Below are 19,396 nucleotides of genomic sequence, written 5' to 3' on the forward strand. Positions count from 1 at the left end.
TGGTCACTCTAACAGAGCTCGAGAGTTCCTCTGTGGAGATGGGAGAACCTTCCAGAAGGACAGCCATCTCTGCAGCACTCCACCAATCAGGCTTTTATGATAGAGTGGCCAGACAGAAGCCACTCCTCAGTAAAAGCACATGACAGCCTGCTTGGGGTTTGCCAAAAGGCACCTACAGTAAAGACATCTTAGACCATGAGGAACAACATTCTCTAGTTTGATGAAACCAATATTGTACTCTTTGGCCTGAATGCCAAGTTTCAAGTCTAGAGGAAACCTGGCACCATCCCTACGGTGAAGCATGGTGGTGGCAGCATCATGTTGTGGGGATGTTTTCAGCGGCAGGGACTGGGAGACTAGTCAGGATCGAGGAAAAGATGAATGGAGCAAAGTACAGAGAGATCCTTGATGAAAACTTGCTCCAGAGCGCTCAGGACCTCAGACTGGGGCGAAGGTTCACATTCAAACAGGACAACGACCCTAAGCACACAGCCAAGACAATGCAGGAGTGGCTTCGGGACAAGTCTCTGAATGTCCTTGAGTGGCCCAGCCAGAACCCGGACTTGAACCCAAGCTAACGTCTCTGGAGACCTAAAAATAACTGTGCAGCGACGCTCCCCATCCAACCTGACAGAGAGAGGATCTGCAGAGAAGAATGGGAGAAACTCCACAAATACAGGTGTGCCATGCTTGTAGTGTCATACCCAAGAAAACTATGCTGTAATCGCTGCCAAAGGTTCTTCAACAAAGTACTGAGTAAAGGGTCTAAATATTTATTTTATTTGTAATGAATTATCAAACATTTCTAAAAACCTGTTTTTGCTTTGTCATTATGGGGTATTGTGTGTAGCTTGATGAGGGAAAAAACATTTAATACATTTTAGAATAAGGCTGTAACGTAACAAAATGTGGAAAAAGTCAAGGGGTCTGAATACTCTCCGAAGACACTGTAGTGTCACAAGGGCAGCATAGTATACTTGGGCAGGAGCTCACCGAGTACCAGCACCTCAAATGTTCTACTGCTTGAGCTCAAAATTATTGTGGAGCTCCTGCACCTAAATATAAACAGTTTCGGCACCTAAAATCTGTACCGGCACCTATTTTCAGTCCAAGTCAACCCTTGGATAGACTACTAGGTACTATGGATGATGACAGCTTTCATACTTTCAAAGTATTTTTTAATCTATATAAAGTAAGAATACTAGACCTACTTAGAGAAGTAGAGGTAGATCCCAATGATGAAGACCATGATGAGGGCCACTGGAATAAAGACTGTTAGAGCTATGTTGGCTCGCTCCATGATGTAGTCTGCACTGGCAGCTGGTGAGCAGAGAGGTAGAGGAATCAACAGGGACACACTCAATTGGTATGATAACCTAAAGATGCACACTGCAATGTGGCACACTTGAAGTTGCTGTGAAGTACTGTATTTAGTTTTTTTTATTTGGTCTTGACTTGATATTTTAATTTGAAAGATCTAACGATTACTGTGCAGACTTGACGGCACTTACCGTCTAACCTGCGTTCATTTATAAACTCCATTGAGGAGGCTGTAAAGAAATGGAGAACATCAGAACACAGATGTTAAAATATACAGACAGATATATTATTCATCATGAACTACTGTGAACAATGCTAGAGTGAACTACACACACAGGGGAGTATGTGTCTGCAGTTCCTACCTCCGCAGACAGGGGGTAGGCTGCTCCACTGTGAAGGGTGTCCAGGGACACAGCGGAGGACAGGCTCCCCCAGCAGCTCATGGCCTCTGAGGCAGGAGAAGCTCAGCGTCTCCCCGGCCTGGTAGAGAGGCTTCTCTGAGATCTGGGTGCTGTAAGACGGGGTACCAGGGTTCCTGCAAGGCTCATAGGTCACCGCTGAGAGAGGAGAGACAGGACACACACAGTCGACATCATATAATGTATTTTTGTAAACAGCTAGTAAAACTCTTGGTGTATTGTATGAATTGGAAACACTGCCAATCCAGCTAGCACATAACGTTCTGAGAACCGTATGTTTCTTAGAGCTTGGTGAGAGTGTGGTTGTCCTATGGTTATTTTGCATACAACCTTCCCACAATATTCTGTGAATGGTGCAGGATACCCAGCTAGCACATAACGTTCTGAAAACCAGGTGGAAATTGTACTACTTCAGCGTAAGGTTTCCTCATGGTTCTATTTAAAGTAATGCTCTCAAATTGTTCAGAATTGTTAAGAAACGTTTTTCTATGAGAATTGTAGTACTGCAGCATAATGTTTTGTGCCGGTTTCCTCATGGTTCTATTTAAAGTCATGTTCTCCGAACGTTATAATAGTTTGCCTAATTTCAATTTCTGTGAAAAAACAAGCATTGTATTGTGTAGAGAATCATTGTACCATATAAACCGCTGTGAAATATATTTTCAATAACCAAAGTTATTGTATTTTTAACTGTTTGAAGCAGATGTACAAAAACAAAAGTAAAAACAAAAATGCAAGAATGGGCATAGAAATAAAGCACATAGAACAGATCTACAGCTTCTTAGACTTGCTTTTAATGAGAATGACATATCTAGCTCCCATTTCTATGGGAATTTGGTCAGGTCGCCCCCAAAAAGTTACATATTCTAGCTTTAAGAAACAACGTTCTTCTATGGGAATTTCAGTACTTAAGCATACCGTTTTCTGCAGGTTCTCTCATGATTCTATTCAAAGTCATGTTCTCAGAACAAGAAAAAATGTGTTAAGTTCATAGAAAGCTCTAAGAATGTTATTTAAAAACATATACATTCCATTCTCAGTGTCAGTCAACAAAACTCTCTCTATCTTGATAGGTGTGTTGGGCTGCCCACTAATTGGACACAACTGATTTTAAAGGTACAATATGTAACTTTTTGGGTAACCTGACCAAATTCACATAGAAATGTGAGTTATAGATCTGTCATTCTCATTGAAAGCAAGTCTAAAAAGCGGTAGATCAGTTCTATGTGCAGTATTTCTATGCTTCTCATTCTTAAGTTTCATTTTTGCATCTTTTACTTTCAGTTTTGTACACTAGCTTCAAACAGCTGAAAATACAATAGTTGGGGTTATTGAAAAGGTATTTCACAGCGGTGTAAGATCTTTCTACCCCTACTCTTGTCCATGGTGGTCTGCGAACCCACAACCTTTTATCCCGCATCCCTGTGCGCTATCAAAATTTCTGCGTTGCCATCTACTGTTTACAGGATGAAGAACAGTTTATAAAACTGCAGATCTAAGGCTTTGCTCTGTCCAGGAAGTGAGGGTAAACAGTAGACATGTCCTCTGCTATCCACTTTGTTTTCATTATTTTGGTTTTAGAAGAGGGTCACTTGTTGTTTTTTTTCAAGAGTTCAGTGATGGTTTAGGTAAAATATATTTTGCTGAAGGGAGGGTCATCCATTTTCAATTCAGAGAAGTCAGATTTTCTCCATGTAACCCTTATTATAAATAACAATAGGGAGTCCTAAACAAATTAATTGACATGTGTCCTATCTCTGCTTGGAGTTAAACGGGTTATCCCAAACTAAGCCAGTTGTGTTATTAAAAGTCTTATTGAAACATATTCTCATAATGTTATTTAATTACCTTCAAATAACCTATAATTTCTGTTCTCAGAACAGAAATAAAATCTCCAAGGAAAACATTCAGGGAAACATAGCAAAACGTTCTCAGAACCTCCCTGCAACCTAAAATTTTCACTTCCGTTCTCAGAACTTTTTTTAAAAATTCTGTTTTACCAGCTTTGTTCCCAGAACCAATGGGAAACCAATACGTATATACCCACAATGTCCAAGGAACCATGTGCTTGCTGGGAAGTGTGTATGATGGAGATGTTTTAGCAAGCTGAAGCCCAGGGGGTACGTACAGCCACATTTGGGTAGCCTCTCGCTCCATTTAGGTCCGGAGGAGCCATGGTTGTAGCAGGAGAGCAGGCTGTTTCCAGAGAGAGTGTAGCCCTTGTTACAGATGTATTGGATGGTGGAGCCTACAGTGAAACGCGGGCTGGACATCACCCTGCGACTGTGCTCCACAGTACCTGGGTCGGCACACGACAGCACTGACACACACACACACACAGACACAGACACAAACACACACACAGACACAGAAAAAAACAGGTTTACTCATGTGCAGGGAATACAATTAGTTATTTTTTTTAAATCATTAGCAGTTGTCAATGCTTATTTGTGGTTATCCGATGGGGCCAGAGTGGTGCCTGGGCCTTTTTCTAATTAAAGCCTGCAGACACAAAACCACCGAGCTGGAAAATAAAGAGATTATCTCTGTGTCTCAGTCCCACACAACAGCAAACCGTGAACCCAATCCTGGGCCTAGAAGGATAAGGGTCAGCATGGTAACAATGTTCACGTGACAGACGTCCAAATGAGTCTCCAAACCCCTGTGTCTTGTTACCGGTCAGTGATGCCGTGCCTGTCACTGTGTGGGACGTGACCAAGACCAAGGACTTTGTCATACTATCCTGTCTCTACTCCGCAGCATCCAAGTCGTCTGGATAGAACAGGAGTAATGTGTGGAGGAGCTGGAACACAGAGCCTACTCACCTCACTGATACATTGGTCTATACAGAAAAAAGGGTTGTGTTTTCAGAAAAGCAGTGAATGCTTCAGCCTCTGCTTTAGCCTGTCCTTAACTGAAACTGCTTCTCACACCTAAAATGCACCTTCTGTGTGCCAGTGTGTGTGTGGTAGTCACCTCTCTCACAGCTGGGCAGGTCTCCACTCCAGGTCAGGTCCCACTGGCACATGAGCAGTTCTGTACCCACCAGCTGGAAACCTGGGTAGCACTGGTAGGTGACCACAGTGCCATGGACCAGCTCAGGGTGGGAGGTGCTCTTCCAGCCGTTGGTGATCTCTGGGAGCTCTGGACACGTGTCGTTACGAGGCACCTCTGTATCCATGAACGAGGGAGAGAGAAAGGAAGCCAGAGAAAAAGGCACTGACTTCACAGAGCGCACAGAGCTTGAGTGGTGTGGTTTTGCATTCAAATGAATGAACCTCAGGACAAACACAATAGAGGACATCCATTTTGTAGCAATTTCAATCTAGTGTGACAAGTGCCATGCAATAGGAGGTCTGTCTGCCAGGCAGCCTGGCGGTGCCCGTTCTAGCCACAGCAGAAGCCAGAGAGGGCATGGCACCCTGCAGACGAGGCTAATGTGGACAAACACACGCAGTAATTGTGTTTGGATCTCTGACGGGCACAATACCAGACAGCTGCACCACTTGGCTGGGCCTTGCTTTCCATCTCTGTCAGAGGCATGAACAGACTATAAATCTCTCTCTCTCTCTGCCTTTTCTCTCTCTCTCTCTCTCTCTCTCTCTCTCTCTCTCTCTCTCTGCCTTCCCTTTGTCCCTCTCTCGCTTCTCTCTCGCTCACTCTTCTCTCTCTTGCTTCTCTCTCCCAGTCATCAGTATTCCGCTGCCTCCTCTTTCTCCCTCTCTCTACATGGAATTCATTACGTCTTATCAGATGTCTGCTTTATGGGCTGGCTCCGCTCCGGTGTCGTGACGACCGTGCTGATGGAAGGGGCCCCTTCCTTTTTATGTTTAAGAGAGTCTCCTCCTCCTGAACCCTCTAGAACTCTCCTCCTCCTTACTCATCTCCCCTCTTCACTGCTCTTCTGTCTCTTTAACTCTTTAATTCTGTTCACACTCTCTCCTAACTCACTCCGGGGCCTTACCGAAGAAGTGCACCACAAAGCCGTTGCCGTAGCCGTAGATGTTGGTGGCCGGGTCAGACTGGAACTGAATGGTGACGTCGGCCATGGAGGTGTAGAGTTTGAAGTGTGGCCGTGAGCCGCCGTACTGGCCCAGCACCGTAGCAGTCAGGTCATCTCCATCATAGAACGTCAGCAGATCGTTCTTCCCTATGTTGAGGCTGGAGCACAAAGACAGAAGGAAAATATATTTGGTTTTCATGCACACTCTCACATTACTAGCTCATTTGTCATATAGTTTCTTTGTCATTGTTTCCTGTATCTGTTTTAAAAACTTGAAAGCATCCTCACTAAAATACGTTTCTTGCTTTGAGACGTTCCGTTTAAATTTTCCATTTACTTTGGAGCACCATAGCTCTACTGACAAGAAAGTGACAAAACCATGTGGTAATTTATCACTTTAAAAAAAATCTCCTGTTTTAAATGTGTAACCTGAGACAGAGCCCTCTGCTTAAGCACCAGGACAGGATGTAAAGTAGGGAGGAAATCACACTCCGCCAGAATAGGGAAGTGACCTGTTACTCTTTCCTGTCTCAAATTAATCACCAGTGGCTCCTGATAAAACTCATTACAAGGCAAGCAATTGAACTATTAATCACTTTGGAGCCTAACAGAAAAGAATCCTGAAAAATTTGAACGATAAAGAGAGTTGGTTCTGTAATACAGTCGTGTTTCAGTAGTGTATTGTATGACATGAATAACAGAGAGTGTAAAAATGTCTCAATCTCATCAACTTGTTTGCACTCTGTAAACTGAGTTCAGAATCCAGACATTAAAGATATGATGCACATACGACTTGGCAAAGATCAGGTGTTTCAGACTAATTAAATGTCAGTACAGCTTAGCCTACCCACTGGGCACAGACGTGAATTCAACGTCTATTCCACTTTGGTTCAACTTCATTTCATTGAAATGCTGTAGAAACAACATTGATTCAACCAGTGTGTGCCCGGTGGGTATTTTCTGCTGATGCATCTGTATTACAGCTCCAGAAAAAGATCAACCTGCAGTAATGAATTGACACCTGAAAATGCATCACACCTCAACAGAGCGGGACAGATTGAGAAATTGTATCAGCTTGCATTAAATTTGTTGTGATGAAGTTAAACAAGCCTTTGCATAGCTGTGCTGCCGTATCTGCAGCGAAAATTAATCATGCTTTCTATTGTGTGGCAGTGATTTGATTTAGTGTAATTTAAACACAGGCTCAGATTGACTCGGCCCACAGGCCCAGCTGCCTGCCACCATGTTCCTTCAGAATGCATTATCTCAGACAACTCCTCATCTGTAACGGCATTCTCTATTCTCCACCTCTGAGAAAACTTGACATTCATGTCCAGGACAAGTAAAATATAAATACCACCTGCCCATTTCTAGCTAGTTTGAGCAAAATGAATACCCCTCAATTCAATTAAACGCAGTCATTTGTGAGTCATGATGGCTGCTCAATGATCATTAGAATCTTCTCCTTTCATCTCACCTCTGCACCTCTTAATTCCCACAGACTAACCTGAATGAATGTTCTGATGGAATATCCCATTTCTAATCCACTCCTCTCTGGCTTGTGAGATCTTGGCTGGACGGGGATCCAGATCCACTGCCCTTCACTCCGCCTCAACTCCCAGTGCTAGGCTAACATATCCAGACAAGCAGGCTCAGAGTCAACACAGTTATCAGCGATACTAGTGATGAAATGAGTTCTCCTGCCAACTTCCAGCCCTGGGAGACAAACCTAATCAAGATAAGTGATATAACTAATATTTGATGCATCAATGCATCAAATATCTTGTCGCTCTTCTCACTAAATTCTCACCAAAGGCAAAGTACACTGTAATGGAAGCCAATATGGAAACTACCAAAATCACTGTCTGTCTATTACATCATATTTGACTTGCAAACTATTTCCTCCCTTATTAACGCCATAGGACTACTGGGGTGGTATATACAGTGTGTGTATATTGGTATGTACGTGAATGTATGCATGCATGTGTACAAATTATTTACATGAACTAGAACTGCCAAAAGTCACATGCATGGGTGTTTGTGTGCAGGTGTATAGTCAGAATGTGTATTTCTGATAATCATCAAGGCAGAGACACAACTAAATCCCATTCCCATACACTCCTAAACACTATTTAGGCGTTGGAGCACTCCGTCAACATTTGGAGCATCTGAACTTAGGCTGCTGAACTACACACCAGGTGTACCATCCTCCACACCTGCATGTCGTTCACAGCACCTCCTCCTGCACCTGAGCCCTTAACGGGCACCTAGCTAGCCCTCCTGGTTGGTTGAGATGAACCAGTCGTCATTAGAAGGGCCCCTGAAGGAGTGTCCCAGCCGTCATTAGGTCCTGTGTGATTGTGGGAGCGGTGAACAGGACGCTGGGCGGTGATGAATGATTATAGAGGAATGAGAGTGTTCTCATTACCATGGTAAAATGTTCCTAAACCCTGGTAATGAGCTTTAGGAAGGCACACCATGCAATTGTGTTCCAGAACGCTGGCGTGACTAGTGGGCCACGAGGGAGGCATCAGACATGGAACATGCAGGTTCATGGCACGAGAGTCTGTGTGTTCAGATTATCAGTGACTGGACTCAAAGCATAATCACTCCTTGTGCAGCACTGGTTTCATCACTATGATCAGAGACTGAATGCTTTCCCTGAGGATATAGTGAAGGATAACAGTGGTTTGAGTGATGTCGTTAAACTGAGATTTCAGATGTTAGGTTCTCATATTTCCCCTTGTTCAGCATATGCTGATATTGATGTTCACATCAAAACTGAAGGAAATGGCGAGGAAATCCTGTAGATTATCCTTAGATAGCTCTCTCTCTGTCTCACTCACATGCACACTCAGGCTAAATTCTCATCAACGTTCCGAGGTTGAGCTGAACGCGCTTCACCGTTGTCCCTGAAAGTCATATCTGCCCAAATCGCTTCCCCTCTATATGAATAGGAAATTAATTATGTTGACAGCTTCTTGTACCAAACATGGGGGATGCCATTTATTACAATGCTTCAGAATGTACAACCACAGCTGAGGCGTTCCGAAGAGAGAGAGAAGAGCAAGAGAGACAACATATGCAAATGAGCCAGTTCTTAATTAAGGAAGCCAAATGATTGTACGCATGGTTAATCTATCAGGGCCTGACACAGCAGGGTCTTCTGTTCCCAGCCTTCACCTGACATCGCTATCACGGAAAACACTCACTCCTCTCCCCTGCTCTGCTCAACTCAACCTATCTGATTCAGCAGAACACACACCACCTCTGTCCGAACCCCCGTTAAATAATTAGTTTCCGCTCCAGTTGGTAATTAACCTTTGTCTGCTGGTACTTATGTGTCCCATCCAAGAGCAAGATATTATTTTATCTTCAGCCCTTTTCTCTTTCATTTGTTTAACCAGTCACAGTGGGGTAGTCCTTTGCACTGGCAATTTCTGTTTGAAGTCAGGCCTGTGTTTGTACATCAGCTGTAAAGCTTCTCCTAATGATCTGAGTGCAGAGATGTGCTGCAGAGCTCATGCGCGGGTTAAGATTCTTAGAAAGGTTAGAGCTACTCTGTGGTGGGGCGTCCTCCACTTGAACTGCTATGGGGAGGGGAATGTGACGCCAGGACGTTGCTAAAAGGGTTCCCATAGCTAACATCCTTCTTCTGCATCTGTATAACATGTTATATCTTATGTTCAGGAGAATCTGTAGTGTAGAAAGTAAGAGATAGTTAAGATACGTACACTTGGATGTCTAGCATGAGCCTCCTGTCTTCCTCCACGTGAATCCCCCAGATGCAGTCCTGGCCGCTATCGTAGGCCTCTGGCCAGTTAGGAGACAGGACCACTCCAGCAGAGTCAGTCATCTCTCCACTGCATACAGCTGTAACAAACAAACAAACACACACACACACACACACACACACACACACACACAGTAAGCAAAAATACTCTGTTCAACAATATCATACAGCTCATTTCCTACACAGAACAAAAACACACAGCATACCTCTGCAGGCGGGCTCAGTCTCGTTCCACTGGGGGTTGTTGTGGTCCATGCACTCAATGATGACAGAGCCCTGCTCCAGGGTGTAGCCAGGGTCACAGGTGAACTCTACCACCGTCCCCACTGCCCACGTGCTGTCATTACTGGTGAAGTTACCGTACTTGACGAACGGCTCGTAGCAGTGGCCCACTGCAAACGCTATGAAGGAGAGGATATGTGGATCAGTCACAGAAAAAAGGCCAGACTGTGTCACTGAGCCCCATGTTTGCCATGCAGTGGGTCATTGACGTTGCCTGTTAGCTCGCCTCCTATCAGGGACGGAGCAGACCCAGAGGTTAATTTTTATTGGAGGTCTGTTGCGTCAACCCACTGACTGACATGTAATGGTTAAAATCAGGGTGAGAGGAGCACTATTAAATCAGTTACACCCTGTGTCAGATTGATGAGGGTAATGCTGTTAAAGACAACCCACACACGGTCCATTAGAATAAGCAGCGCTGCTCTCTCACAGCGTAATCCCATTTGCTACAGTAAATTGAAGCTCTAATCAGATTAAATTGATCTGATTGGATAATGACTCCAGGACCTGTGATGTGGCTGACTCCAAGCTCTGAACAGCCTTTTGAAAAGGCACCTATAAGAATGAGTTGCCACACGTTGTAACGGCATTCCTCCTCCTCTTCATACGAAGAGGAGGAGTAGTGATTTGACCAAAATGCAGCGGGTTGTGAATACATAATGATTTAATAAAGCAAACGACGAAACACGAAAACAAACACTTGGAAGGATACAAAATAACAAAAACGAATGTAGACTGACCTAAACCATGAGAACTTACATAATACACGAAGCACGTAGGAACAGGTACAGACTATAACAAACGAACGAACAAACGCTACAGTCCCGTGTGGTGCGCAGACACAGACGACAATCACCCACAAACAAACAGTGAGAACAACCTACCTTAATATGACTCTCAATCAGAGGAAACGTCAAACACCTGCCTCTAATTGAGAGCCATACCAGGCAACCCAAAACCAACATAGAAACAGAAAACATAGACTGCCCACCCAAAACTCACGCCCTGACCAATAAACACATACCAAACAACAGAAAACAGGTCAGGAACGTGACAGAACCCCCCCCCCCTCAAGGTGCGAACTCCGGGCGCACCCCTACAACTCAAGGGGAGGGTCTGGGTGGGCATCTGTCCGCGGTGGCGGCTCCAGCGGTGGACGAGGACACCACTCCACCACTGTCTTTGTCCCCCTCCTTAGCGTCCTTTGAGTGGCGACCCTCGCCCCCGACCATGGTCCAGGAACCTTCACTAAGGCCCCTCCTACATAGAGGAGACAGCTCAGGACAGAGAGGTAGCTCAGGACAGAGAGGTAGCTCCGGACAGAGAGGTAGCTCCGGACAGAGAGGTAGCTCCGGACAGAGAGGTAGCTCAGGACAGAGAGGTAGCTTAGGACAGAGGGACAACTCTGTACTAATGGCAGCTCCGGACTGAGTGGCAGCTCCGGACTGGGTGGCAGCTCCGGACTGGGTGGCAGCTCCGGACTGGGTGGCAGCTCCGGACTGGGTGGCAGCTCCGGACTGAGTGGCAGCTCCGGACTGAGTGGCAGCTCCGGACTGAGTGGCAGCTCATGACTGAGTGGCAGCTCATGACTGTAGGGCAGCTCATGACTGTAGGGCAGCTCATGACTGTAGGGCAGCTCATGACTGGAGGGCAGCTCATGACTGAAGGGCAGCTCATGACTGAAGGGCAGCTCATGACTGTCTGGCGGTTCTGGCAGCTCCTGACTGGCTGGCGGCTCTGGCAGCTCCTGACTGGCTGGCGGCTCTGGCAGCTCCTGACTGGCTGGCGGCTCTGGCAGCTCCTGACTGGCTGGCGGCTCTGGCAGCTCCTGACTGACGGACGGCTCTAGCGGCTCCTGACTGACGGACGGCTCTAATGGCTCGGGCCAGACGGGCGGCTCTAATGGCTCGGGGCAGACGGATGGCTCAGAAGGCGCTGGGCAGACGGATGGCTCAGAAGGCGCTGGGCAGACGGATGGCTCAGAAGGCGCTGGGCAGACGGATGGCTCAGACGGCGCTGGGCAGACGGATGGCTCAGACGGCGCTGGGCAGACGGATGGCTCAGACGGCGCTGGGCAGACGGATGGCTCAGACGGCGCTGGGCAGACGGATGGCTCAGACGGCGCTGGACAGACGGATGGCTCAGACGGCGCTGGACAGACGGATGGCTCAGACGGCGCTGGGCAGACAGATGGCTCAGACGGTGCTGGGCAGACGGATGGCTCAGACGGTGCTGGGCAGACTAACAGTGCAGGCGGCGTTGGGCAGACAGCCGACTCTGACCTGCTGAGGCGCACAGTAGGCCTGGTGCGTGGTGCCGAAACTGGAGGCACTGAGCTTGAGACACGCACCACAGGGAGAGTGCGTGGAGGAGGACCAGGGCTCTGGAGACGCACTGGAAGCCTGGTGCGTGGTGTAGGCACTGGTGGTACTGAGCTGGGGCGGGAAGGTGGCGCCGGATATACCGGACCGTGCAGGCGTACTGGCTCCCTTGAGCACTGAGCCTGCCCAACCTTACCTGGTTGCATGCTCCCCGTAGCCCGTCCAGTGCGGGGAGGTGGAATAACCCGCACTGGGCTGTGTTGGCGAACCGGGGACACCATGCGTAAGGCTGGTGCCATGTACACCGGCCCGAGGAGACGTACTGGAGGCCAGATATGTTGAGCCGGCTTCATGGCACTTGGCTCAATGCTCACTCTAGCCCGGCTAGTGCGGGGAGGTGGAATAACCCGCACCGGGCTATGAACACGTACAGGAGACACCATGCGCTCTACTGCGTAACACGGTGTCTGCCCGTACTCTCGCTCTCCACGGTAAGCCCGGGAAGTTGGCGCAGGTCTCCTACCTGACTTCGCCACACTACCCTTTAGCCCCCCCCCAAGAAATTTTTGGGTTGTACTTGCGGGCTTCCAGCCTTTCTTCCGTGCTGCCTCCTCATATCGTCGCCTCTCCGCTTTAGATGCCTCCAGCTCCGCCTTGGGACGGCGACACTCCTCTGGCTCTGCCCAGGGTCCTTCTCCGTCCAGAATCTCTTCCCATGTCCAATCCTCCTTGACCCACTGCTGCTGTCGTTGCTGTCCGTTAACCCGCTGCTTGATCTGGGTTTGGTGGGTGATTCTGTAACGGCATTCCTCCTCCTCTTCATACGAAGAGGAGGAGTAGTGATTTGACCAAAATGCAGCGGGTTGTGAATACATAATGATTTAATAAAGCAAACGACGAAACACGAAAACAAACACTTGGAAGGATACAAAATAACAAAAACGAATGTAGACTGACCTAAACCATGAGAACTTACATAATACACGAAGCACGTAGGAACAGGTACAGACTATAACAAACGAACGAACAAACGCTACAGTCCCGTGTGGTGCGCAGACACAGACACGGACGACAATCACCCACAAACAAACAGTGAGAACAACCTACCTTAATATGACTCTCAATCAGAGGAAACGTCAAACACCTGCCTCTAATTGAGAGCCATACCAGGCAACCCAAAACCAACATAGAAACAGAAAACATAGACTGCCCACCCAAAACTCACGCCCTGACCAATAAACACATACCAAACAACAGAAAACAGGTCAGGAACGTGACACACGTGGAGAGGATGACTGAGCATGAGCGTGGAGAAAAATAAAACATTTGAGAGTTTGTAGCTAAACTAGTTAGAGCAGAGGACTTTAATTGATTCTTATGTTTGACTTATTTCCATTCCAATTATTTAGAGGAGGGGAAGATGAGGAGAGGGCCTGAGGCAGTGTCTTTTGTTTATACTAGTCTGCAGGGCATGATGCGTTTCATAAACAACAGGTTTTAGCTCCACTCATTTTACACTGCTGGAGTGTGTGAGGGAAGTTTGAGTGTCCTTGAGTACGCTTTCCAGAGACCTGAAGACTTGTGTTAGATCCCCATGCCTGGTCTTGTGGCACACAGGGAACCTACGTTCTAACCACTGTTCCTTCTCATTTTTTGGGGGCACTGAGCAAATCTGAGGTCTTGTGAGCGGAAACTTGAATATTGGGAGAATTTTGTCCAACTTCCGGCGCGAGTTTACAGTGAACACTGAGGCTGTACCCTTACAGTTTTAGACAGTAGCCAATAGGCTATTGTGGCTATTTGAGCATAATGTAGGACTACCAACAAAACCAATGGAGCAAATCCCATAACATTTTCACATGGAAATAGCTTTTGATTTCTATGATATTGCCTACAGTAGCCTATATGTGGTGTTCAATGCAGACCTACATTGCAGGAGACTTTTAAAAACGGTTTTACATTATGAAGGGCTTGACATTAATTCATGATTTGACTTGGTCTGTAACACCATGGGCCAAATAGGTGAATGTAAATTGCATTGTATTGTGTTGTATGATGCAAGAAACCACTTTACAAAATAAAATATACAATTATTACCATACAGAGAATTAGACACTGTAGACTACCCCTCTGCCTATTGGTTTATTTGCATATCTCAAAAAGTATTTGCATGTCTCAAAATACAACACTGCCCCTTCAATTAATTAAGACATAAGCGTTTAACCTGACTGGCTTTTCAAAACCGGCTTGAAATGTAGCCGACACGTTTTGTGTTCTTGCAAGAATCTCTTAATCAGTAACTCCCCATTGCTGACCTATACTTATCTAGAACTGGGCTAATAACTCAATAACTAGCAAAGAATATCTACAAATGTGCACACAGGCGACTGATCTTAAACTGATCTGAAAAGCGTTTTCACACGCGGTTGACTGAAAGACCACTCGTGGGCTACCCCCGCCAATAGCATTTTACTCCGTTGCGCCCTAACTCTGTCTATAACAAAATCACAGACTCAATCTTGTAAAGTTAGATTTCTTTTAGGGCTGATATAATGTTGATTCGATCACAGAAAAAAACATTGATCTATATATTGCAAACTCAATGAAGTTCAATCTCTTGCGTCTTTGCGCAGCATTGCTTTTCTTCTGCCTGGCAGTCATGGAGGAAGTGCGTGGGCGTGCACGGACGCAGTTTAAAGTGAACGTTGGTTCTAACCCAGTCAGTAACATTGGTGCCATGACCTGGATGGGTCTCTGTGAGATGGAGAAGGTCAAAGGGGGGTCAGGTGTAACCGAGACCTGAAGAGTTGCGTTAGCGCCCATGGGGATGTGTCTACCTTGGTATCTGATGGCGATGCCGGTGGAGGTGCCTGCACCATCAGTGGTGAGCTCTATGAAGAGGGGTCTGGAGGTGCTCACCAGGCCCTCGTTGGGCAGGTACTCCACCTCATATGAGTCATACATCGGAGGAGAGTCAATGTTCTTCCCATTTTTGATCAGAAGCCTGAAAGAGAAATTAAAACACATCAGTACCTGGTTGGATTTCTAAGACTTTGTAATATGCATTGTGGGCACATTTTCAGAGTTAACTCAGCTACCTGGACGGAAGCCCCTAATGAGATGACGCAACAGGAAGGAAAATTATACAGTATTAAAGCATTGGGCTGGACTGTTCTGCACAAATGGCCAATGATATCATTCAGTACAGTTGAGCAGCTAGCCTACTGACCTGATTAAAAGTACATTTGTTATTGTCTCCAGACACAGCTGCTACCGCTCATAAAAACAACATTATCTTAACTCAAATATGCGTGTCCTTGTCAATTCAATTCATTCACTTGAAGCACCTTCTTGTGAAGTGTTATATTCTCTTACAAACATTCACAACAGCTTATAGATGCAATCATAGAGCATTAAGACTCCAATAAGGAACATGAAAAGACAGTCAAAAAACAAAGTAGGAAGGTGATTGAAGTGAAATGTATCCGATTATTTCAGTATTTCTCTCTTTCTCCTTTCCTCTCTCACCATTTTCTCAAAATTGGATTTCCATTCTGACACAGAGACACAGATGTTCCACTGAATCTCTATCTCAGATGATGAGGCGATGCCCTGAAGTGTAGCAGAGGAATGGACTGGTAATATGACATGTGTGACAACAGAACCATGAGCCTGCAGTGAGAATCATGTCCAACTGTCACAGAGCCAGCAGTAGGACTCTGTTGGCTGCTTGTTGAATGATTATTAAACTCAAGTGAACACTTAGAACTGGATAGTGTACTGGAGTAGAGCACTAAGGTCAGAACACTGTAGCAGACTTGGGTTCAGACAGTATTTTCTTTCTTTTAAAGCTATGTACTTTATTGAGTTAGCATGGTGCAATACAACCAATGGAATATCCCTCTAAGTGCAAACCCCACTCATCTGGCACCCAAGACACGCTTAATCAAAGGTCAAAATATTTGGAAGAAAATGAACACTATTTGAACCCAGGTCTGACTGAACACTGTAGTGAAGTAAACCCCCTGACTGACACCACACCTGTCATCGTCCTCTGCCAGGGCCACCTTCTCAAAGTGGACGTGCACTCGCTGTCCCTCTGGGGCCTCCAGCAGCCAATGGCATGTCAGGTTGTTGCTGTAGTTGCTAGGGAAACCGGGTGACACAATGCGTCCAACCGTGGCATTCCGGACAATGCCACCACAAGCAGCTGGGATGCCCATGGAGAATGAAGTAGGAATGGGAGGAGAGAAGGAAGATGGGATAGATGGGAGGAGAGGAGAGAAAGAAGATGGGAAGTGGAGAGAAAGAAGATGGGAGGAGGAGAGAAAGAAGATGGGAGGTGGAGAGAAAGAAGATGGGAGGAGGAGAGAAAGAAGATGGGAGGTGGAGAGAAAGAAGATGGGAGGAGGAGAGAAAGAAGATGGGAGGGGGAGATAAAGAAGATGGGAGATGGAGACAAGGAAGATGGGAGGAGGAGAGAAGGAGGATGGGATGGAGAGAAGGAGGAAGGGATGGGAGGAGAGAAGGAGGATGGGATTGGAGGAGGAAGAAGAAATAGAGAGAGAGGTATTTTAGTCTGGGAAAAACATTTGCTTAAATCCCAGTCAAACAGAATGTGTAACGACAGAGAATACCTTGGGGAACAATGGCTAGAGATAAACCACGAGAACACAATGAGTGGAGGTGGTGAGTAAGAGCAAGCTCTGAGTTTGTGTAAAGGGAATAAAAGAGAGAGTGGGTCTGGTATTGATATCAGTGTATCACAACAGATGAGGTGAAGGTCAGCTAGGTAGACACGAAGCTTAATTAAAGCAGAGCAGCAGCCTCAGCCCTAACCTTCCCTGTGGCACTCTGCCCTGCCATCAGTAATCACACCCTGCAGACACCATGCTGTGGGACCACTGTCTGGGGCACGCACGCACGCACGCACGCACGCACGCACGCACGCACGCACGCACGCACGCACACACACACACACACACACACATTGTGGTTTGTTTTAAATGGTTTGTTTGGTCACCCAATATAAGGAGAGAGAATCCTTATACTCTCTCCCCACACATTTTCGAAACTATGCCTTTACGATGCCCAACGCTCGGAGGGAGCCTCCCTGCTGTCCATTCACTGTTAAAACAATGGGGAGATCCACTGTTCCAAATGTTTATCTTACCTGACTAGGGCTAAAACATTCACTCACTATTCATCACTGGAGCTCATCTGAGCAGAAAAATGAGATCCTACATCTAAACTGTCTGCTTCTGAACTGTCCTACACTGGGGATTGAACCCTGTCTGAATCTGTGCTTGTTATGCAAGATGAATACAAGCAGACTCAAGAGGTGAACTTCCTGGAAGAGAAAATATGATGCAGTCTCTGGTTCTCGTGGCTTGTTTTGTTCAGTTCTTTACTTCCTAGGAGAGGTCTGACTGAATAGGATTGTCTGTTTAACATTCACCACCCCAGTACAACATACACTGCAGCTCACACCATTAAGGCCCAAATCAATGATTAATAAACCCCAATTAACTTTTGAGCAACACCAAGCTGAGTAAGTGTGAGATCATTCTAGTGGAACTAATTGCTCCAGCGAGGACAACGTGTTTATGTACTTATACGCCTCACTTGTTGCAAAGAGAAGAACTGTGTTGATGCTCTGGTAGGAATAGTTACAGGACAAATCACAGGGAATGTGAATTCATTTTGAAAGACTGTGATAAGGATTGAGAGGGGAAGAGTGTTTTTGTCTATTAATATGTTCAACAACTGTGGAGAAAGTCTGTGTGCATAGCAAGTTGTACTGGTCCCGTTGTGGTAAATGGATGTGAGAGGTGTGTAGCTAGCTACCCCCAGCCCTCACCATGGCACTGCGGCTCTGTGCCGCTCCAGTAGGGGGTGCTGGCGTTGAGACAGGTCAGTGTGTTGGTTCCCTGCAGATGGTACCCAGTCAGACAGTAGAAGTAGGCCTCTCCCCCAGAGTGGAGGCTGCTCACAGACACATCCCCACAGGCCGGCCGCTGGGGAAAGGTACAGCTCAACACAAAGGCTGTGGGACGAGAGAGAGGGAGGAGAAGAGAGAGAGAGAGAGAACGAAAGTTGGACACAAACGGCGACTAACAGCATCCAAGCTGACTCAAAATAAAAGTGTAACAACAGAAAAATACTTTATTGCTCATCATAAAGCATTTTAGAGGGAGGGGAACCAAACCTAAAGAATATAGAGAGAGAAGTGTGAGGATGAACACTGACAGGTCATAGACCCTATCCTACCAGAGTACAGTACATGTCTATAGGACCTGTGTTATTCCAGAGCATAACCTTAGTGTCTCAGGATGATGGATTGGTCTGGCCATATACCTAATGGAGGCCATAAAACTGGCCTTTTTGCCTTCCTCCCTGCCTCTCCATACAGGTACATTCATGACACACTACACACACATACAGTATGGCTTCCTAATGTGTATCATGCTCAACAGAACGCATTGCTTGGCTGAATACCCACTGAGGGACGTAGATCAATAACAGTACTGTTTTTTACTCAAACTGTGAACATGTAATAGGGACCTGGAGTACTGTCTGTAAATCAAGAATGACCCACAAGTGGATCTTTAACAAAGAACTGGTAGTGTTTTTCCCCTCATCCCCAGCTATTTTTAACAGATATATGTGTGGTTCTCGCTCCAGGCTGTCTGTCTGTCTGACTGTAATTGTTGCAGCTTCATTGTTATCCTGTTGGAAGGCAGTGCAGCACTCCACCATTGATTCTGTCTCAAGGAGACATTGCCAAGGAGGTGATGACAGTAACAGGGTACCCATAGAGGATATGATGACAGTAACAGGGAACCCATAGAGGAAGTGATGACAGTAACAGGGAACCCATAGAGGAAGTGATGACAGTAACAGGGAACCCATAGAGGAAGTGATGACAGTAACAGGGAACCCATAGAGGAAGTGATGACAGTAACAGGGTACCCATAGAGGAAGTGATGACAGTAACAGGGTACCCATAGAGGAAGTGATGACAGTAACAGGGTACCCATAGAGGATATGATGACAGTAACAGGGTACCCATAGAGGATATGATGACAGTAACAGGGTACCCATAGAGGATATGATGACAGTAACAGGGTACCCATAGAGGAAGTGATGCCACATACTGTACAGTTCAGACCATTCAGTTCAAGTCACAGTACGCTTCACAGGAGCTCCTCTGAGAGTAAAACTTGGGTCCATGTCTATCTCCCTGGGCCTTACTGGC

The 19,396-nt window shown here is 46.2% G+C and overlaps 1 protein-coding gene across 1 annotated transcript in view; it reads right to left on the reverse strand.

Moving 5' to 3' along the window:
• The window catches only part of LOC120028469 (seizure protein 6 homolog), a 50,363-nt gene that overhangs the window by 1,821 nt on the left and 29,146 nt on the right, over positions 1 to 19,396 (reverse strand). The window contains exons 6-16 of the mRNA XM_038973676.1: positions 17,999 to 18,184; positions 16,180 to 16,348; positions 14,976 to 15,142; positions 9,742 to 9,936; positions 9,477 to 9,615; positions 5,704 to 5,900; positions 4,716 to 4,910; positions 3,868 to 4,059; positions 1,683 to 1,877; positions 1,503 to 1,550; positions 1,212 to 1,320 (exon numbers count right to left, since the gene is read on the reverse strand). Coding sequence (XP_038829604.1) covers positions 1,212 to 1,320; positions 1,503 to 1,550; positions 1,683 to 1,877; positions 3,868 to 4,059; positions 4,716 to 4,910; positions 5,704 to 5,900; positions 9,477 to 9,615; positions 9,742 to 9,936; positions 14,976 to 15,142; positions 16,180 to 16,348; positions 17,999 to 18,184 — 1,792 coding nt within the window. The remainder of the gene's footprint in view (positions 1 to 1,211; positions 1,321 to 1,502; positions 1,551 to 1,682; positions 1,878 to 3,867; positions 4,060 to 4,715; positions 4,911 to 5,703; positions 5,901 to 9,476; positions 9,616 to 9,741; positions 9,937 to 14,975; positions 15,143 to 16,179; positions 16,349 to 17,998; positions 18,185 to 19,396) is intronic.

Source organism: Salvelinus namaycush, chromosome 34, assembly GCF_016432855.1.
Source record: "Salvelinus namaycush isolate Seneca chromosome 34, SaNama_1.0, whole genome shotgun sequence".
Taxonomy (NCBI): Eukaryota; Metazoa; Chordata; class Actinopteri; order Salmoniformes; family Salmonidae; genus Salvelinus; species Salvelinus namaycush.